Here is a 23,011-nt window from a genome sequence, read left to right as displayed (position 1 = left end):
AGTTTCTACTCTGAAAAATCCTCTCAAGCTCTGTCAGGTTGGATGGGGAGCGTCGCTGCACAGCTATTTTCAGGTCTCTCTAGAGATGTTGGATCAGGTTCAAGTCAGGGCTCTGGCCGGGGCCACTCTAGGACATTCAGAGACTTGTTCCAAAGCCACTCCTGCGTTGTCTTGGCTGTGTGCTTTGGGTCGTTGTCCTGTTGGAAGGTGAACCTTCACCCCAGTCATGAGTCTCATAGCAAAGGGTCTGAATACTTATGTATGTTTTTATTTTTTTTATACATTTGCAAAAATGTCTAAAAAACTGTTTTTTCGCTTTTTCATTATGGGATAATGTGTGTAGACTGATAAATATATATWTTTTTATCAATATTAGAATAAGGCTTTAACATAAAATGTGGAAAAAGGGAAGGTGTCTGAATAATTTCCGAAAGCACTGTATTTACAGTACCAGTCAAAAGTTTGGACAAACCTACTTATTGCAGGGTTTTTCGTTATTTTTTCATTGTAGAATAATAGTGAAGATATCAAAATTATGAAATAACACATTTGGAATCATATAGTAACCAAATAAGTGTTAAACAAATCAAAATACATTTTTGATTCATCAAAGTAGCCACCCTTCGCCTTGATGATGAGGGCTTTGCACACTTGGCATTCTCTCAACCAGCTTTATGAGGTAGTCACCTGGAATGCATTACAATTAACAGGTGTGTCTTGTTAATTTGGGGAATGCATTTCTTTCTTAATTGAGCTAATCAGTTGTGTTGTGACAAGATATCCCTATTTGGTAAAATACCAAGTCCATATTATGGCAAGAACAGCTCAAATAAGCAAAGAGAAACAACAGTCCATCATTACTTTTAAGACATGAAGGTCAGTCAATCCAGAAAATTTCAAGAACTTTGAAAGTTTCTTCAAGTGCAGTCGCGATATCCATCAAGCACTATGATGAAACTGGCTCTCATGAAGACCGCCACATGAAAGGAACACGCAGAGTTAACTCTGATGTAGAGGATACGTTCATTAGTTACCAGCCTCAGAAATCGGCAATTAACTGCACCTCAGATTGCAGCCCAAATAAATGCTTGACAGAGTTTACGTAACAGACACATTTCAACATCAACTGTTCTGAGGAGACTGCGTGGCTCAGGCCTTCATGGTCGAATTGCTGCAAACCGCCTTTGTGAGACGAAGAGTAGGTGAATAGATTATCTCCGCATGTGTGGTTCCCACCGTGAAGCATGGACGAGGAGGTGTGATGGTGCTTTGCTGGTGACATTGTCAGTGATTTATTTAGAATTCAAGGCACACTTAACCAGCATGGCTACCACAGCATTCTGCAGCGATACGCCATCCTATCTGGTTTGCACTTAGTGGGACTATCATTTGTTTTTCAAAAGGACAATGACCCCAAACACACCTCCAGGCTGTTTAAGGGCTATTTGACCAAGGAGAGTGATGGAGTGCTGCATCAGATGACCTGGCCTCCACAATCACCCGACCTCAACCCAATTGAGATGGTTTGGACTGCAGAGTGATGGAAAAGCAGCCAACATGTGCTCAACATATATGGGAACTCCTTCAAGACTGTTGGAAAAACATTCCAGGTGACTACCTCATGAAGCTGGTTGAGAGAATGTAAAGAGTGCAAAGCTGTCATCAAAGCAAAGGTTGGCTAGTTTGAAGAATCTTAAATATATAATACATTTTAATTTGTTAAACATTTTCTTGGTTACTACATGATTCCATAGTTTTGATGGCTTCACTATTATTCTACAATGAATAAATGAGCAAAAACAAAGAAAAACCCTTTAATGATTTGGTGTCCAAACCTTTGACTGGTACTGTATATATGATTTATAAGCAGGGACATTTAACAGTTAGGATATTGATTATAGGCCTAATTAAGTTTGGGTTCTCCCTCTCCTCACTTTTCTTAGACAATTAAGGAAAGGGCTGTTCTTGTCTCCTAACTCTGCTGCTGGTTCCGCTTCATCGTTCTAAACACCAATATGCTGGTTAACTTTGCTATTATGCACATCGCAACAGTCTAAAGAAAAGGCCCCAATTTAACAGCGCACTGATAACATTGCATCCAAAAATAAAACTGCTCACACTGAGGACATTACATTATAAAGATTGTGTTTGTGCAAAATGTTTCTGTGAATAAACAGTGTGGTCAGCTCCAACGCTGACTGTTGCATCAATCGTAACTGCCTGTTCTAAATAAGTGTTCTAAATCACACCGGTTTGAGCGTACGCTGCAGGAGCCACAATAGTATGATCCCACCCGTGTGTTCGTACGTGTCAAAGGGTTAGCTTACAGTGATTAATTTTGACCATTTTAATTGAAAACAAACAAAAATAGCTTCTTAGCAATTTCTCAAGCAAGAATTTTGCTACAATGTCTGGGAGTGGTCTGAGGAAAACTGAAAACTAGATGTTATTGGCAGACAGATTTGGAACTATTTCTTATTGGTCTATTAACTAATTTACTAACTGGTGATGTCATCAGGCAGGCCAAAGCTCCATCCCACCAAAACAGGCTGAAATTTCAAGCGGTCTTTTCGAACAGTGTACAAAACATTAAGAACACCTTCCTAATATTGAGTTGTATCCCCCCTTTTGCCCTCAGAACAGACAATCTGTTGGGGCATGGACTCTAGAAGGTGTTGAAAGCGTTCCACAGGAATGCTGGTCTATGTTGACTCCAATGCTTCCCACAGTTGTGTCAAGTTGGCTGGTTGTCCTTTGGGTGGTGGACCATTCTTCATACACACGGGAAACTGTTGAGTGTGAAAAACAGCAGCATTGCAGTTCTTGACACAAACCGGTGCACCTGGCACCTATTACCATGCCTCATTCAAGGGCACTTATATTCACCCTCTGAATAGCAGACATACACAATCCATGTAAATTGTTTCAAGGCTTAAAAATCCTTCTTTATCCTGTCTCCTCCCCTTCATCTGCACTGATTGAAGTGGATTTAGCACGTGACATCAATAAGGGACCATAGCTTTCACCTGGATTCACATGGTCAGTCTGTCATGGAAAGAGCAGGTTTTAACTTCTCTAGGCTTAGGGGCGCTATTTTCACATCCGGATGAAAAGTGTGCCCAAAGTAAACTGCCTGCTACTCAGGCCCAGAAGCTAGGATATGCATATAATTGGTAGATTCGGATAGAAAACACTCTAAAGTTTCTAACACGGTTTGAAAAATGTCTGTGACTATAACAGAACTGATTTGGCAGGCGAAACCCCGAGCACAATCCATCCAGGGAATTTTGTTTTGAGGTCAATCTGTTTTCCATTGGATTTCTACGGTAAGCCCGTTTTAATAGAAATATGCATGCAGTTCCTATAGCTTCCACTGGATGTCAACAGTCTTTAGAAATTAGTTGATGTTTTTCTTTAGAGAAATGAAGAAGTACGGCTGTCCAGAACGAGGGTCCAGCCTAGGGCTCTCTAATGTTTTGATGCGCACGACCTGGCACGAGCTTTCTTTGTTTTCCTCCGGTATTGAACACAGTTTATCCCGTCTTAAATTTGATCGATTATTTACGTAAAAAAATACCTAAAGTTTTATTAGGAAAGTTGTTTGAAATGTTTGGATCAAGATTACAGGTAATTTATAAGATATTTTGTAGTCATGTTGCGCGAGTTGGAACCGGTGTTTTTTTTTATCAAATGCGCAAAATAAATTGACATTTTGGAGATATAACGACGGAATTAATCGAACAAAAGGACCATTTGTGATGTTTATGGGACATATTGGAGTGCCAACAGAAGAAGTTCTTCAAAGGTAAGGCATGAATTAAATATTTATTTCTGACTTTTGTGTCGCGCCTGGCAGGATGAAATATGATTGTCTGTGTATGTTTGATGGGGTGCTGTCCTCAGATAAAGGCATGGTTTGCTTTCGGCGTAAAGACTTTTTGAAATCAGACACAGTGGCTAGATTAACAAGAAGTTCAGCTTTAATTTGGTGGTGTATTGCACTTGTGAATGTATGAAAGTAAAAAAAAAWAATAATAATAATTGAATTTGGCGCTCTGCCATTTCACCGGATGTTGTCAAATCGATCCCGTTAACGGGATTTGAACCAAAATAAGTTTCATGTTTTGTACACTCAGTGTATTATAGAAAACACAGGGACATCACGTGATTGACTACACCTTGGCCTTAAATGGCCCAGTTCTAAGATATCCTGGAAAACCTAAAAAAACAGGAGGGAAGTAGCTCCCTATGAAATTGGGATTTAGGCTACAAAGACAATTACATTCCAGCTCGTAGGTAATCATGGTTTTGCAGTTTGAGGAAACAAAAAGCAAAGTTCACAGGAGGGCATTCATTATTTCAGCAGTGTCAGATAAGATTATCTGCTCCAGTTAACCCCTCAGGGAACATGCACCAGAACAGGTGTGCTCAGAGCATCAATGATCCTGGGATTTGGCTACCAAGTCTACCATCGCCCAGTGAAGGGAAGGATGGCGTTTGAACTTCTGAAAAAATGCAATTCAATCATGCTTCAGGAAGGCAGTGTGGGATATTCATCTCAAACAAAATGCCATACTGGAGTCTGAAGTTCCTGAGAGGCGGCTGATGTAACACTGATGCTCGGTTGTTTAAAACAGGACACGACATGGAGTTTGACATGGAGTGCAATGGAGAACTACGAGGAAAAGCAGTATTAATTCAAGGTCTGTGGGCAGACACGTTGCTTTATTGTGAATAAATTAACCTATTGTGACTGGGTCCTAAAGCTAAACTGCTTCAATCAGTCAGATCTCAAATAACAAGCGGGAAATTCAGAGATCAGCCCCAGTGGCAGTGCATGTAGGGTAGGCAGAGGGAAAGAGCGCCCAGGGTTATAGTATCAGGTATGCGTTTACTGTGTGACATGTGACCTGTCACTGGCCTTTCTCCTGCCAACGTGAATCAGCCTCAGAGTGCAGCAGTGTTCACCCCTGACACGCTCTCCTTCACACACACACGCAATCCCCCCCACCCACCCCCACACACGTTGTCAAAGACAACACAGCCGCAACATACAAACAGGCACTAGCTTACACAAATGCCAGAATATTTCATTGACCACCAACCTCAATTGTAGTCGCTATAGTGAATGCCATACACTCACCCCTGAATCGCTCAAACCAACAGCCTATACATCCACTGAACGTAGTCATGGAAAAAGATCTAGGCCAAACAAACCCGATCTCGGGTGGAAAACACGCAATGTGTCAAAATGCAACTGACATTTCCTGAGAAATATAGCCCAATCGAAATTTGCAATGTCCACTTTTGACACAGAAATCTAGTATAAAATATCAGTCAAAATAGATACACTACCTCTTGACTCCTCCGTATGCCATGTTTAACAGATTGTCCAACCTGAAATGAAGAAAGTGGAGATCAGTTGAAGCACATACTGTAGTCTGCAGAACATTGATGAAGTCGAACACATTCATTCAAGATGCCAATGCACAGATTGTCACGAGTTAAAAGCAAATTCACTCTCAGGATATCGCCGGGGAAATTACTTCCAAATAACCTTGTTTATGTTGTGTAGTATATTCACACAGATATCAGTGTAAAGGGCAAATGTGTATCATTATATGGTCAAGAAGCATGATGAAAAGGAATAAAAAGTCATTATGAACTGCAAGTGCACAAATATGCAAAAACAAAGTGAGTCACTAAGGAAGAAAAATATGGTTAAGMTATTAGGCTTACACGATAGTTAGAATTAGAATACATTCAATTCCATTAAAAGGTTGCCAAAAATCAAATGGTTAAGTCAATTTGGACAGCCCATTAACGAGCGTTTGCCTTTTATTCAAGGGCGCTTTCAAACAGTCAAGTCAATAATGACCAAAATACTCCCGAAGTTGCAAAATCCCCAAAACCCATGTTTAAATTCAACAAGATTAGATATTAGCAACAGGAGGAGTACAGCAAAGTACAAATATGGTTGAAATATTAATACCGTCAGTATTCAGAATAATTCTGGATGCTTTGATAAGTAAAACAGAGTGTTGTAATGTAACGTAGACAATAGTATTCCACTGTTAAGTGAGACAACTGAAATGCTAAGGCCCTATAAAATCGATGAGAACGGAATCACAGAATACAGACATTAAAACTGAATTCTACAATATTAAAAAATCTATTGAACTTAGTAGGAAATCAACTAAATGTATTGAATTCATTAGAAAATGTATACATTTTCCCAAGATTATGATATGAACAAAATGCATAAGTTAATCATATTTTCTTTCAACTTACTGGAGAGGCAATGGCGCGGGAATGCCCGTCTGTGTATGCGCATTTGTCGACCACTTTGTGTAGCCGTTAACGATGATGCTAATGACAACCATCTTCTGGTAGATGGAAAGGCTCTCATAAAAACTTTTTCAATTAAATGTTAACTACAAAGTAGTCTATGCCTGGTGATTGTTTTAGCAAACTCTGCAATCACTTGTGTGCTACAGAAACATCGCTAACCAAGCCAGTCTTTTGCTGGTGCACACTTGAATTAAAGGTTATCTACACCCAAAAATGTAAAATTCTAAAAGTGATGTGGTTTAAGCAATAGAACATCAATGTGATGTTCTATTAAAAAAGTTAGATTTTGAGAAAACCTGAAAAACGGACAAATCTAAAAACAAAACGGAGAAAATTGAATTTGGGATAAAACTAAATGGAACGAGGTGAAACATTCCAACGGATTTTATAGGGCTCTATAATTCCTTTCACCCGTGAGGAATAAATTGATTCTATATCATTGTAGCTAGGCTATGACTTTGTTTAGGTCTAATCAGAACGTGGTAGGTAAGTGGGTATGTTTTTGGTGTGCCCCTTTACTGTACCTGAAGCGCTGTGCCTGCTGTGCAAGGGGTCCAGGGTACCTTCGATTGGGCGACTGGTACAGCTGGGAGAGTAGTGCCTGGCTGGTCTTCTGGCTGGGGTTGTTGGCAAACTTCACCATGATGGGCTCTGTGGCGCCTGGCGGCTTTTCACCGTTCAGGCACTTGATGGCTTGTTCCGCTTCGATTCGCCGGTCAAACCTGATAAAACCCACTCCTCTGGAGACACCTGGGGACCAGAGTGAGACATGTAAGTGTCACATGTTAAGACAGATGCAATATTGTGACCCTGAGTGACTTGGTTAGCTACATGTCATTATAGTAAGTAAGCCCTGTCCGAGACAGACTCCTTCCCTATGGGCAGTTCTCTCTTCTGTTTCTGTAGCATGAGGCAGCATGATGTACAAGTACACCCCCTGGACAGAATACCAGTGCTTCTAAATCATGGTCCTGGGGACACAAAGGGGTCCACATTTGTTTTTGCCCTATCACTACACCCACAAAACTAAAATATGCACCCTTTTGGGTCCCCAGGACCAGGATTAAGAAAGACAGCGCTAGTCTATCGCAAGGTCATGCTAATATACTTGGTGGAAAATAATGTGATGAGCAGCATAACTGAAACACATTTGTGGTCAAACTGAGTCACTGAAACATCAAGCCTATAACTGATATTTGAAATGGAAGTCTTCCTTTTCAAAATCAGCACCACAAACCCCACAAGTCAATGATATCCCTGTAGTCAAACTACCGGGTTCAACATATTTGCAAACGGGGAAGCAGGAATAAGATTCCTTCTCGAAAAATAAGTAGCCACTTGCTCTGCAGTCACGTTCTTATATAAAAGCAACCCAAAATTGCCAAATTATACTGAATATAAATAAACACAACATGCAACAATTTCAAGATTTTGAAGGAGGAAATCAGTCAATTGAAATAAATTCATTAGGCCTTAATCTATGGATTTCACATGACTGGGCTGGGGCCTGGGAGGGCATAGGACCACCCACTTGGGAGGCAAGGTCCACCCACTTGGGAGCCAGGTCCAGCCAATCAGAATGAGTTCTTCCCCACAATACACCTCAGCAACCCCCCACCCCCATCAGCAGGTGAAGAAGCCGGATGTAGAGGACCTGGGCTGGCATGGTTACACGTGGTCTGTGGTTGTGAGGCCAGAGCTTGAGAGGATCTGCAGAGAAGGGGGGGGGGGGCTCCTACTCACCGGTCACCTGGTCCACCAGAATGCGCGAGGTAATGATGTGTCCGTACTGCGAAAAGAGCTGCTCCAGTTCTTTCTGAGTCATGGTTTTTGGCAAGCCACTGACGTACAAATTTGCATCTCTAATGGAGGCTGAGCTAGGACGAGCATAGGAAACCTAGAGCGAGATCAATTACGAGAGACAGGTTAGTGTCTTCCTATAAAAGCCACACACACACACCACAGTTCACACTGAAGAATATCACTATTGCCCTCACTGAGAAATGGTGGCGACATCCTCCACACACTACCAGCAGCGGAGAAGAAAGCCCCCTGTGTTTGTTATGTCTAATGAGTATAGGGCCAATTAAAAGCTCTGAATCCAATGATAAACATCCCGTTTATGCTCGCCCCCCCGAACAGGTTGCTGATTTAGACTGCTGATTTCGTTAAAATAAAATATTCTGCCACAATTATGGGGAAATCCATATTCATGAGTCTTGGTGTCTCCATGATGGCTTCTGGAATGTTCCACAAACAAGGCTGCATCTGAACAGCGGGTAGGGAGCAGAGCTAGGGTGGGAGTGACATTGTGTTTTCTGCACTGATGAAAACACATAACATTTCAGGTTCCAGGCTTAGATTCGGGAACCTCTTTTTCTAGGGCAGAGGCTTAGTAGACTTGTTTAATATACATAATATATAATATTTATTTTAGGGATCAAAATAAATGTGGGTTTTGGTGGGAGGTTTGTATTAGGGATGGGCACTGTTATTCGAATATCCGAACGGACGTTAGTATTTGATTACAGGAGTGTTAATTTTTGGAGAGAAGAAATTATAGGCCTATTTTAATAACAATGAAAATGTGTTGTCTAAATTAAAATGATCCTTGTGACATTGTTCCATACAAGGATACACCATGGTATTCGAATGTCTTACTTAATTATTTTTTTTATACCTGCATTTAACTAGGCAAGTCAGTTAAGAACAAATTCTTATTTTCAATGATGGCCTAGGAACAGTGGGTTAACTGCCTGTTCAGGGGCAGAACGACAGATTTGTACCTTGTCAGCTCAGGGATTTGAACTTGCAACCTTTCGGTTACTAGTCCAACTCTCTAACCACGAGGCTACCCTGCCTCCCCATTAATAAAATCTTATGTTATCTTCATGTTATTGTATTATAGTGTATTATAGTGCATTTGTGACCCGTTCCAGGAAGCTAGGCATATGTCACACCATTACATCACAGGAGAGGCATTTGAAAGTAAACATTTTATTTTTTGTCCAAATGTGTTTTTGGGAAGAAAAGCCTTCTGGAACATGTGAACTTTCATGTTCCTTAATAACAGACGTGTATGCCATCTGTAAATAGGAATAAATTAATTAATTACGAGCCTAGTTGGTTTAGCGGGACCCTTCCCGCTAGCCATGATTGGCTGAGAAAATGGTTGGGCTGGACATGCCGAGAGACTAGTTCGGATTGGTCTGCCATGTAGCATGCTTCGGTCAATAACAAAAGCTGCTCAGTATGTGCGCAGCTTTTTTGAACAGTTGTGGTGGACTACTTTCTGGAGGAAATCCCTTATTTAGGTAAAAACATTATTTGATCCAGACATTGTAGAGTCTTGTGATGAGGAAGAAACGGCAATCAACAGAATTGTCACGGAGGAAGTTGACAGAGTTTTGAAATTAGTGGAATTCCCGGAGATGCGGTGGGAGTCAAAAAGAGAACAGACGGCTGTGGTATAAAACACCTGTCTCCGGATTACATCTTCAAACTAAGGGCACACATGATATCCATGACAGATAGGGAGAAGCGTTTACCCATGTGCATTCAGAAAGTATTCAGACCCCTTGACTTTTTCCACATTGTTACATTACAGCCATTTTCTAAAATGGATAAAACAATCCCCCCCAATCTACACACAATGCTGGAGCATTAGTATCATAATCACAAAGCAAAAACAGTTTTTTTGAAATGTTTGCAAATGTATTATAAATAAACTGAAATGTCACTTAAGTAATCAGCCCCTTTACTCAGTACTTTGTTGAAGCAGCTTTGGCAGCAATTACAGCCTTGGGTCTTCTTGGGTATGACGCTACAAGTTTGGCACACCTGTATTAGGGGAGTTTCTCCCATTCTTCCCTACAGAAGCTGTCAGGTTGGATAGGGAGCGGCGCTGCACAGCTATTTTCAGGTCTCTCCTGAGATGATCGATCGGGTTCAAGTCCGAGGTCTGGCTGGGTCACGCAAGGACATTCAGAGACTTGTCCCAAAGCCACTCKACTCTTTGTCCATTTGGAAGGTGAACCTTCACCCCAGTCTGAGGTCCTGAGCGCTCTGTAGCAGGTTTTCATCAAGGATCTGTCTGTACTTTGCTCTGTTCATCTTTCCCTTGATCCTGACTAATAAGCGGGCTATCATGTGCTTTTTACTGAAGAGTGGCTTCTGTCTGGCCACTCTACCATAAATGGCTGATTGTTGGAGTGCTGCAGAGATGGTTGTCCTTCTGCAAGGTTCTCCCATCTCCGCAGAGGAACTCTGGAGCTCTGTCCGAGTGACTATTAGGTTCTTGGTCACCTCCCTGACCAAGGCCCTTCTCCCCTGATTGCAGAGTTTGGCCGGGCGGCCAGCTCTAGGAAGAGTCTTGGTGGTTCCAAACTTCTTCCATTTAAGAATGATGGAGGCCACTTTGTTCTTGGGGACCTTCAATGCTGCAGAATTTTTTTGGTACCCTTCCCCAGATCTGTGCCTCAATCCTGTCTCGGAAGTCTACGGACGATTCCTTTGACCTCATGGCTTAGTTTTTGCTCTGACATGCACTGTGGGACCTTATCAAGACAGACGTGTGCCTTTCCAAATCATGTGCAATCAATTGAATTTACCACAGGTGGACTCCAATCAAGTCGTAGAAACATTTCAAGGATGATCAATGGAAATAGGATGCACCTGAGCTCAATTTCGAGTCTCATAGCAAAGGGTCAGAATACTTATGTAAATAAGTTATGTTTTTTATTTTTAATACATTTGCAAGGGGACTGAATACTTTCCGAACGCACTGTATACGGTTAAGAGTTTACCTACATTTTCAGATATTATGCATTTGTAATTTTGTCAGAAAGTCGTTTTCATTGCAAGTTTAAGCGTACTGTTCGCTACCTAACTAACAGGTAGCAGCTACCTGGCTGGCTCGCTAGCTAACGTTACTTGTATGAGCTGTGTAGTAATATTAGAAAGCCATTTGCATTGCTAGCTAACATTGAACCTAGTTGGTTAGCTTAAGGTACCTGCAGATTGATGCATGGTAGTATGGGTTGTGATTACGGGTCTAAACAAAAGACTCCACTATGCAAGTAACCATTTCACTGTACCGTTTACACCTTCTGTATCCTGTGCTTGTGACAAATAAACTGATTTAATTTGATATAGTGTGTGTTTATCAGAGACTGTAATGTGAATACCATGACCTGCACCAAAGTTAAATTAGGATATAGGCCAAGGACTAGATAGTGTGTTTTTGCTACTACTTTCACCGCTTTTAGTTACTCTGTTTAGCACATGGCCTCACACATGACTCCTTAAAGAGATGGGTGGGGCTAAAGCTTAAGAGCGTGTGAACTATGCTGAATGGGTGTAGACAAAAAATTGCTCTCCAGTAGGTGTACCAAAACATTCTCATAAGTGGGCTTACAGGTTTCAAAGCAGAATTACTTTCTCATTGTTCCTCAACTGCAGTGTATGATATACCATTTTCTAGCTCTGAGTCTCTACTTTTAGCCAATGTAAAAAATACGAGTTAGCCAAAACCTACTGGAAAATAGCAGCTGTCTGCTGTTGTGGTACTTTTGCCCTCTGGATTTTCAACCCGCGTACGGTCAAATATTTCACCACCGTTTCGCGCTGATCTACAAGATTTTTATTTTCACAAAATCTCCGTTTGGGTATTGGTTAGACTACAATTAAGGGTGTGGAAATATTATGCTCTTCGTACTGTAGCCTACTCCCGACCGTCATGATGTACAGCGCCATATTTTCCATTCCATCCTAACAGTAACCCTGAGGGTTTTGTTAAAAAAATATATTGGAATAGAAACACCATAATATGAATCAAATTAATTAATAAACATTTCTTAAAATAAATCCCATATCCTAAGTTATTACAAAAAAAGGTTTAAATTCTCTAGTATAGCCAATATGGAAGGCTTTCAAATGCTTCAAAGACGCACTCTMGTGGTCAAACTAGCACTAACTAGCATTAACTTTTTAGGGATAGGGGGCAGAATTTTCACTTTGGATGAATAGCATGCCCAGAGTGAACTGCCTCCTACTCTGTCCCAGATGCTAATATATGCATATTATTATTACTATTGGATAGAAAACACTCTGTAGTTTCTAAAACAGTTTCACAATCGCTGGCCTTATTTTAACCTCTCTTGGGTAGGGGGCAGTATTTAGAATTTTGGATGAATGAGGTGCCCAATGTAAACTGCCTGTTACTCAGGCCCAGAAGCTAGGATATGCATATGCATATCTATATATGGTAGTATTGGATAGAAGACACTCTAAAGTTTCCAAAACGGTTAAAAGAATGTCTGTGAGTATAACAGAACTGATATGGCAGGGAAAAACCTGAGGAAAATCCATCCAGGAAGTGGGATATTTTTTGATGTGGGTACTTTTCTATTGAATGRCTACACAGTATGTTGGGTTTAGGGCCCAGATTGCAGTTCCTATGGCTTCCACTAGATGTGAACAGTCTTTAGACATTGTTTCAGGCTTGTATTCTGAAAAATTAGGAAGAATGAGASCATTTTGTAAGTGGCATGCAGAATGAACCAGAGCTGTTTTGCGCACGTGACCGATTGAGCGCCGTTCGTTGTTTTTCCTTTCTATTGAAGACGCTATTGTCCGGTTTAAATATTATCGATTATTTAGACAATAGACAACCTGAGGATTAATTATAAACATCGTTTGACATGTTTCGACGAACTTTACCGGTACTGTTAGGATGTATTCATCCTCATGTCGTGACCGCCTTTGAGCCAGTTGATTACTGAACAAAACGTGCCCCAAAAAATGAGTTTTTGGGACATAAAGAGGGACTTTATCAAKCAAAATTAAGATTTATTGTGTAACAGGGCCTCTTGTGAGTGCAAACATATGAAGATCAACAAAGGTAAGTGATTAATTTTATCGCCATTTCTGACTTTTGTAATTCCTTTACTTGGTTGTAAAATGTTTGTATGCTTTTGTAAGCGGGGCGTTGTCCTCAGATAATCTCATGGATGCTTTCGCCATAAAGCCTTTTTGAAATCTGACACAGCGGCTGGATTAACAAGAAGTTCATCTTTAAGCCGATGTATAACACTTCTATTTTTATGAATTTTTAATTAGACTATTTCTGTATTTTGAATTTGGCGCTCTGCAATTTCACCGGATGTTGGCCAGGTGGGACGCTAGCGGTTTTTAACTGCAGTTTTCAGCTGCACTGTCCCACTTCGTGGTGGACAACAGCCACTCTTAGTTTATGTAGTGTTCTGTAAGGCACAAGCATCCTATTTTTCTAAAATCATCAGTCCACATGTCAAGTGTAATGGCGCCATTGCATTTACCCAGGTTCTCTCAACTCTGGGACCACCCGCCAGAGCTTTTTTGTTGTTGCTCAATTCAGGACTCATGTGAGATAGGAGAGAGACTGACTGAAACATTTACTCCTCCATTAATTAACAAAAGGATAGTCTAATAGCTTTGCTAGGTGTGAATAATCCCCCAATTTGTGTCATAGTTTAGACTATCGATAGATGCTGCGGTCAGTCAGAGTTGAGTCTTATTGTAAAGTGTAGCCTAATGCCCAAAAAAGGACAACTGAGCAAGAGGGCATTAAAGTACATTAAAGTGTCTAGTTTGAGAAACAAGTCCTCAACTGTCAGCTTCATTAAATAGTACCCGCAAAACACCAGTCTCAAAGTCAACAGTGAAGAGGCGACAGAGTTCCTCTGTCCAGTGTCTGTGTTCTCTTGCCCATCTTAATCTTTTCTTTTTATTGGCCAGACTGAGATATGGCTTTTTCTTTGCAACTCTGCCTAGAAGGCCAGCATCCCGGCCAGCATCCCTCTTCACTGTTGACGTTGAGACTGGTGTTTTGCGGGTACTATTTAATGAAGCTGCCAGTTGAGGACGTGTAAGGCGTCTTTCTCAAACTAGACACTAATGTACTTGTCCTCTTGCCCAGTTGTGCACCGGGGCCTCTCACTCTTTCTATTCTGGTTAGAGCCAGTTTGCACGAGATCTTCAGATTCTCTGAAATGTCTCGCATAGAATAGCCTTCATTTCTATGAACAAGAATAAACTGACAAGTTTCAGAAGAAAGTCTTTGTTTTTGGCCATTTTGAGCCTGTAATCGAACCCACAAATGCTGATGCTCCAGATACTCAACTAGTCTAAGGCCAGTTTTATTGCTTCTTTAATCAAAACAACAGTTTTCAGCTGTGCTAACATAATTGCAGAAGGGTTTTCTGGTGATCAATTAGCCTTTTAAAAGTATAAACTTGGATTAGCAAAGAACGTGCCATTGGAACACAAGAGTGATGGTTGCTGATAATGGGCCTCTGTTTGCCTATACAGATATTCCATAAAAAAATCAGCTGTTTCCATCATTTACAATGTTTACACTGTATTTCTGATCAATTTGATGTTATTTTAAATGGACCAAAAAAATAGATTTTCTTTCAAAAACAAGGACATTTCTAAGTGACCCCAAACTTTTGAATGGTAGTGTACATAGATACATACATACACTTAGGTTGGAGTCATTAAAATTCGTTTTTCAACCACTCCACAAATGTCTTGTTAACAAACTATAGTTTTGGCAAGTCAGTTAGGACATCTACTTTGTGCATGACACAAGTCATTTTTCCAACAATTGTTTACGGACAGATTATTTGACTTATTCGCTGTATCACAATTCTAGTGGGTCAGAAGTTTACATACGCTAAGTTGACTGTGCCTTTAAACAGCTTGGAAAATTCCAGAAAATTATGTTATGGCTTTAGAAGCTTCTGATAGGCTAATTGACATAATTTGAGTCAATTGGAGGTGTACCTGTGGATGTATTTCAAGGCCTACCTTCAAACTCAGTGCCGCTTTGCTTGACATCATGGGAAAATCAAAAGAAATCAGATAAGACCCCAGAGAAAAAGTAGACTTGTAGACCTCCACAAGTCTGGTTCATCCTTGGGAGCAGTTTCCAAATGCCTCTAGGTACGAGGTTCATCTGTACAAACAATAGTACACAAGTATAAACACCATGGGACCACGCAGCCGTCAGACCTCTCAGGAAGGAGACAGTCCTAGAGATGAATGTACTTTGGTGCGAAATGTTCAAATCAATCCCAGAACAACAGCAAAGGACGTTGTAAAGATGCTGGAGGAAACAYGTACAAAAGTATCTATATCCACAGTAAAACAAGTCCAATACTGACAAAACCTGAAAGGCCACTCAGCAACGAAGAAGTCACTGCTCCAAAACCGCCATAAAAAAKCCAGACTACGGTTTGCAACTGCACATGGGGACAAAGATCGTACTTTTTGGAGAAATGTCCTCTGGTCTAATGAAACAAAAATAGAACTGTTTGGCCATAATGACCATCGTTATGTTTGGAGGAAAAAGGGGGTGGCTTGCAAGCCGAAGAACACAATCCCAACTGTGAAGCACGGGGGTAGCAGCATCATGCTGTCGGGGTGCTTTGCTGCAGGAGAGACTGTTGCACCCCACAAAATACATGGAATCATYAYGAAGGAAAATTATGTGGATATATTGAAGCAACATCTCAAGACATCAGTCAGGAAGTTAAAGCTTGGTCGCAAACGGGTCTTCCAAATGGACATTGACCCCAAGCATACTTCCAAAGTTGTGGCAAAATGGCTTAAGGAAAACAAAGTCAAGGTATTGGAGTGGCCATCACAAAGCCCTGACCTCCCTCCTATTGAAAATCTGTGGGCAGAACTGAAAAAGTGTGTGCGAGCAAGGAGGCCTACAAACCTGACTCAGTTACACCAGCTCTGTCAGGAGGAATGGGCCAAAATTCACCCAATTTATTGTGGGAAGCTTGTGGAAGGCTACCCGAAACYTTTGACCCAYGTTAAACAATTTAAAGGCAATGCTACCAAATACTAATTGAGTGTATGTAAACTTCTGACCCACTGGGAATGTGATGAAAGAAATAAAAACTGAAATAAATCACTCTCTACTATTATTCTGAAATTTCGCAATCTTAAAATGAAGTGGTGATCTAACTGACCTAAGACAGGGATTTGTTACTAGGATTAAATGTCAGGAATTGTGAAACTGAGTTTAAATGTATTTGGCTAAGGTATATGTAAACTTCCGACTTCAACTGTACATACATACGTAGTACCAGTCAAAAGTTGACAATTACTTATTCAAGGGATTTGTTTATTTTCACTATTTTCTACATTGTAGGATAAAAGTGAAGACATCGGAACTTTGAAATAACATATGGAATCTTGTAGTAACCAAAAAAGTGTTATACAAATCAAAATATATTTCATATTTGAGATTCTTCAAATAGCCACCCTTTGCCTTGACAGCTTTGCACACTCTTGGCATTCTCTCAACCAACTTACTGGGGTAGTCACCTGGAATGCACGACTTCACAGGTGAGATGTTTGAACTTAAACATTTTTTTAATTATCAAAATGCGTGCAGAAATGCCTTCTCGACCATAAGAACAGTCATGTGCCTTAATAAAAATGTTGTGCCATCTGTAAATACAAATACATCTGTTAAATTACGAGCCTGGTTCGTTTAGCCAAAGAAAAAGTCAGGAACCTTCCCGCTAGCCATGATTGGCTGAGATAATGAGTGGTCTGAACATGCCAAGAGATGAGTTTCAGACTGGTCTGCGGTGTAGCATCTTGTGTCTATAAAGTGAGCTTCTCATTATGCGTAGATAATTCTTTCTATGGCAGTTTGTTCGAAAGATATAACGTTAGCCATAGAGAACTGCAAATATGTTGCTACTGTTCAATAACAGTTGCCCTGAATGTATCAGGCACTATCGACAAAGGTCAGTGGGAAAAAGTTGTGATGGACTACTTCTGGAGGACAATTGTGCCATGCTGACTCTGACTTAAAAATTAATCAGACGACGAGGAAATCCCTGATTTAGGTGAAAACATTTTTATTTAATTAGATATTGTAGATTAATTTATGTGTATGAAGTGTGTGTAACGTTTGTGATGTTTTCTCAGAATGTAATTTCGCACTGTTAGTTATAGCCTAATGTTAGCTAGCTAACTAGCTAACATTGAATCTATTTGGTTAACTTTTGTCATAGCTATGACAATCGGTTTGTATTGCGAGAAACGTTACATTATGGATTGGGATTATAGTTAATTGTTTAGCTAACATTACATGTCTAAACAAAAGACCAAGTTAAAGCTTGCTGTTAGCTAGCTAACATTAGCTGAAGTTAGATGGCTGGCTTGCTAGCTAACATTAACTTATGTGTATGAAGTGTGTGTAACGTCAGTGATGTTTTCTCAGAATGCCATTTCGCATTGCTAGTTATAGCCTAATGTTAACTAGCTAACAAACTATTTTGTTAACTTTAGCTTTCTATGACATACAAGGATAATGGTCTAATGTCTCCCATCAAGAAGAGAGCTAGCCCAAGCAAGCACAGGTTACACCTGAAGCATGAGGACTTGCAGCGAGTGGTGAACTTCATCAACAACTACGCAGAGGATAATGAAATATTATTACCAGGACGCCACACAGGACACAAACACTTTGGTGGAAAGCTGCTGCCATCCCATGTGACAAAAGCAGCAGTGGCATCTCTACAAGGAATTGATGACAACACTTGTATGTAAATCATAAATAACACATTTTGATTATAGACACGTTTTGATTAGACAAATGTATATTTTTGAGAAGATCAGGGAGTTTTGTGACGAAGAGGCTATGGACATCACATGCCCTGCACCAAAGTCAAGGACAGGACAGAAACAGGCTCTCCAAATATAGATTCCCTTGCTCATGCGTGGTTTGGACAGACAAGTCATCAGCACTATCTGCAGTGCCTCCATTAAAATGACTCTCTCCTAACACACGTTGCTGCTACTATTTTTTTTATATCCTTCTGCTCAGCCACTTTACCCCTGATTGTATGCATATAACTACCTCGTCTATCACTATTGTTATTGATATTGTTTGTGTACTGTATATTATATTATTTACATTGACACTATCTCTTTTTGATATTGCTACTATGCAAGTAACCATTTGCCTGTACCGTTTACACCTTCTGTAGAGAACCATCCACTTAGCAAGACTTATTGAGCAAAATATTGATATATAAAATGAATATTGATATGTGTAGTCGTCACATGATTTTGTGACATACCACAACAATATCATGTGACCGTATCAAGTGTCCACCACATAAATATATGGCACATGCATCTGTTTATGTACTATACATGTGCACCTCACTCAGGTTTCAACTCCGGTTGCATGACCTTAGCTATTGTATGGAATACTGTGTGATAAGTGCATGTGTAACAATATATAAAGTATGCTAATGTACTGGTGTGCAGGCCTTTGGGCAATGGTGTAAAGTACTTCAGTAAAAATATTTTAAAGTACTACTTTTTCTTCACTACATTCCAAAATAAAATAATGTATTTTGTACTCCATACATTTTCCCTGACACACAAAAGTACTCGTTACATTTTGACAGAATTTTTTCCCAATTCACACACTTATCAAGAGAACATCCCTGGTCATCCCTACTGCATTTGAGCTTGCAGACTCACTAAACACAAATGCTTCTTTTGTAAATTATGTCTGAGTGTTGGAGTGTGCCCCTGGCTATCCATCAATAAAAATCTAAAAAAATTGGTTTAATATAAGGAATTTAAAATTACTTATTCTTTTACTTTGATACTTAAGTACATTTTAAAAATTCCATTCAAAAGTGAGTTTACAAGTTTATCAACTGAAAGCAGAATTACTTTCCCATTGTTCCTGAAAAATGTTGTGTATGATGTACCATTTTTTAGCTCTGAGTCTACTTTTTACCAATGTAATTATTTTTTTTATTTTTTTTACAATTGTTCTACATATGACCGATTTGAGGCGGCCAGTCACATTTCATTTTCAATAAATTTGCAAAAATGTCAAAAAACCTGTTTTCACTTTGTCATGACGGGGTATTGTGTGTCGTTAGATGAGACAAAATATAAACCATTTTGAATAGAGGCTTTAACAACAAAATGTGGAATAAGTGAAGGGATATGAATACTTTCTGAAAGCATTGTAGATGGGCTATATGGGCTAAGGTCAAATGTGATAGTCTGCCTAACTAGCCTGAGTAGGCCTATAACTCCATTCATATTCTATTCAGAGTTTAGAGAAATTAATCAAATTGGACATTTCTAATTCTGAAATATTCACCAGCACTCGGCCCCGCCCCACCTCCTCGGCCAGTCAGGAGCTACTACTGCATTGCGGCTGTGGCATACTATTTACTAAACGGTAAGTGGTAAATACTATGCGACGATGAGTAAATAATATGTAGTGTAAGTATGTAGTATGCTAGTATGGGTATTCGGACACAGCTAGTGTGTGAGGACAGTGTGGAGCAGTCATGGCTGTTGCGTCCTGCTCCTCCCTGTGCCTCGTGGCTGCCTACGGGTCTGTGTGTGAGACAGGGCCGTCTATTATCTGGCGAGTGAACTGCGGGCGTATTTAATTACAGTGTCAGATTCGCTAAATAGTCCTCCACCAAGACCCTCTGCAATCTCACCTGACAGATTCTATCAATAAAATTCACTTGCTTAAATTAAACCTCCAAATAGGAATCCCTTTTGGTGCTCCCCGATCGATGAGACCCCCGCCCCGTCCACATCCCTCTCGTACGTCCCCCTCTCATTAACCTAAAGGAAAGACAGGTGAAAGTGAAAGCTTCGAACCCCCCACACTCCATTATGCCCATCCCTTCTCTCCCCCAGTTTCACCTTCACACTTCAATTGACACTAATACTTGCAAAGTATATTCTGCTGACTCACTGGGGTGTATTTGCATTTCTGACAGAGCAGTTGGAGAATGTCAGGTGATTTGTGATGAGAAAATAAATAAAACCGATCCTGTGTTCCAGTTGCGGTTCGGAAGGGGGCGGGGAGAAAAAGCCCTGTTTTATGTTTGATTCACGCATATACAATGGTGCTCGCCACATGCCACATCTCCAGTCCTCGATATACATTAACGGTAATCAAGCTTGCATTACACAATTTGGTGCCATTCAAAATCCCTTCATTATCACTGAATACGTTTTCGCAAGCAGCCATTTTCTCCCCCCTGCACTCCCCTTCGAGATCAGGCCAACGCTGTGTATGTACGGTTCATGGAAAACCGCATCCAATAAATTAGCCCCTGCATTCACAGGTCCTGATGCAGTGTATGAAGCAAATTGGTTTTTCTCCAGCACATCTATCTTTACCTGCTCTGCCAGATGAATGCTAGTAAGTGAGCCCCCTCCCTGTACCGGCATCATACACAGGCGCTCTACGAGCTAAGGTAGCACATGCAGCCATAGAAACAGTTTTGCTCTACTAGAGGCCTCATAGCGACACAGTTATTAATGGCTATCTCCTCACAACGCATCACCTTAATAAAAGACAGGATGTTAAAACATGTGGACAGCACACAACTACCATGAAATGGTTATTTTTGCCATGAGATACTATGTGTTAACAAAAATATAAAAACTCAACATGCAACAATTTCAAAGATTTTACTGAGTTACAGTTCATATAAGGAAGTAAGTCAATTGAAATTAATTCATTAGGCCCTAATCTATGGCTTTCACATGACTGGGCAGGGGTGCAGCCATAGGTGGGCCTGGGAGGGCATAGGCCCACTCACTGGGCAGCCAGCCCACCCAATCAGAATGAGTTTTTCCACACAAAAGGAATGACAAATACTCCTCAACTCATGAAACCAACACTTTACATGTTGCGTTTATATATTTTTTCAGTGTACTAAAACTACCATCATGATAGGCAATTGAATGAACAATCACATGCAATACCCGATAGAGATCAGGTGCTTACCTTAATGGTTTTGGTCTGAAGTCTCAGGCCATTTAAGGTGTTGATGGCTTTTTCTGCATCTTTTGGGTCCATGTAATTCACAAATCCATAACCTAGGCTCTGCCCTGCAATCAGAAAACAAACCAATTAGAATTTACAAGCTTGGCTGTGATCAGATCAGGTTTGTCTTGACCACACACAGTAGGCCACATCAATGCAATAGACTAGATATGGACGGTTAGGTTCTAATTCTCAGAGAAAAAACTCAACGGACATTATGAAAGCTTAACCAAGTTTATTCTTCCTAGTGGATCAATACAGCTACATTAGACAAAACATGTTTCCACCATCACAAGTATATATATACTCCAATTTAGGCACTCCTTCTCCTCTCCAATCCTTACATATTTTATGGTTCGACAGGAAGACAAACTGATAAGGGAGAAATAATGGTTTATTACCCTAAGGGGATCTGACCTGACCTCAACCCCTCATTTGCCTAATCCAAAGAACTCCACCCGTATCCCCTATAGCAATCCTGTGACTTCCTCCCATCCACCCAGCACATTCCAAAGCCATCTGGCTCCTACAGGTAACCATTAACTTCTAATGTAAAAACCAGTCTCTATCACCCCTCAGATACTATAATCTTACTTCTAATGTATCATGTCTCTAGGGTAGCAATGTTCCAAGTTTAACCCAGAATCCAACAGGACACACAAGATGTGTCCGTATCTAGTCTAGCATTTCACTACACCCGCAATAACATCTGCTAAACACGTGTATGTGACCAATACAATTTGATTTGATTTAGAATACAATACAGTAGTTCAAATTTAAAAAGGCATATGATGAACTTGCAGCCTCAATGGTGCGGCCCTACATCACACACACAAAAAATAATATATTAATTCCTAATTACTGCCAATCCAGTGCAGCCCTGATGCTCTAAACACTACTTCCTATCCAGCGACAGCATAGTAATCTATTGTAGACCGCCAATCCCTTTCAATCAAAATGTTTTCAACCACAGGATATTCTAAAACAGGAAGCCACATACAACGGTCAGCATTTGAAACAACAGTAAACACTTTACTTGACAGCCAGCGTCTAACACGTTATGACACTGTTATAACACCGCCGTGACGCATATTTAGACCTGTTGTGACATATTGCGTTATGTTATGGCTGGTTATGACACCAACATAAGAGTGTCAAAACCCACAAAACCTACCACACCATAGCCCACCTGTCAACAGTATGTTTATGTTATATAACATTTTCTGAAATGTAACATATTAAATTATAATTGCGCACACATTGATGTCAGAAAGAAATATACCTTCCCTTATGCTTAAAATAATAAAATCACTTAAGTTAGTCAGTGTACAACAGATGAAAAAGACATTCATGGGTAACAAAACATACCAGAATTCTCAGCAAGACAAGTAAACTCTATTTGGCTGATGACTGGGATGAATGTCGGACGAGATGAATGCAGGACAAGACACCCTCTTTTTGACTGATCACTGACTGAAGGGCATGTACGTGATAGGCCTATTTGGCTTATATGATTATAATGCTTCTTGACAGTGTCATCAAGTGTATTTGACAAGTTAATAATACATTTTTTTAAATGACTAAAGAATTCATTACAACGAAAGGAAACTTCTTGGCAGAGGAACAACATTTGAAAAAAGTCATAAAATAACGCAATATGTCACAAAAGCTGTAAATACACTTCATGGCCAAAAGGATACTCGTCAAAATCATGGGCATTAATATGGAGTCAGTCCCCCCTTCGCTGCGATAACA

The 23,011-nt window shown here is 40.3% G+C and overlaps 1 protein-coding gene across 1 annotated transcript in view; it reads right to left on the bottom strand.

The window, feature by feature from the left end:
- Window positions 1-23,011, bottom strand: part of LOC111960074 (ELAV-like protein 2) — a 40,926-nt gene that overhangs the window by 3,922 nt on the left and 13,993 nt on the right. The window contains exons 3-6 of the mRNA XM_023981978.3: window positions 21,218-21,321; window positions 8,095-8,248; window positions 6,876-7,101; window positions 5,356-5,397 (exon numbers count right to left, since the gene is read on the bottom strand). Coding sequence (XP_023837746.1) covers window positions 5,356-5,397; window positions 6,876-7,101; window positions 8,095-8,248; window positions 21,218-21,321 — 526 coding nt within the window. The remainder of the gene's footprint in view (window positions 1-5,355; window positions 5,398-6,875; window positions 7,102-8,094; window positions 8,249-21,217; window positions 21,322-23,011) is intronic.

The sequence above is a fragment of the Salvelinus sp. IW2-2015 genome, linkage group LG37 (genome assembly GCF_002910315.2).
Source record: "Salvelinus sp. IW2-2015 linkage group LG37, ASM291031v2, whole genome shotgun sequence".
Lineage (NCBI taxonomy): Eukaryota > Metazoa > Chordata > Actinopteri > Salmoniformes > Salmonidae > Salvelinus > Salvelinus sp. IW2-2015.
The sequence above is the reverse complement of the archived record's forward strand: the minus strand, read 5'-3'. Positions and strand labels throughout refer to the sequence as shown.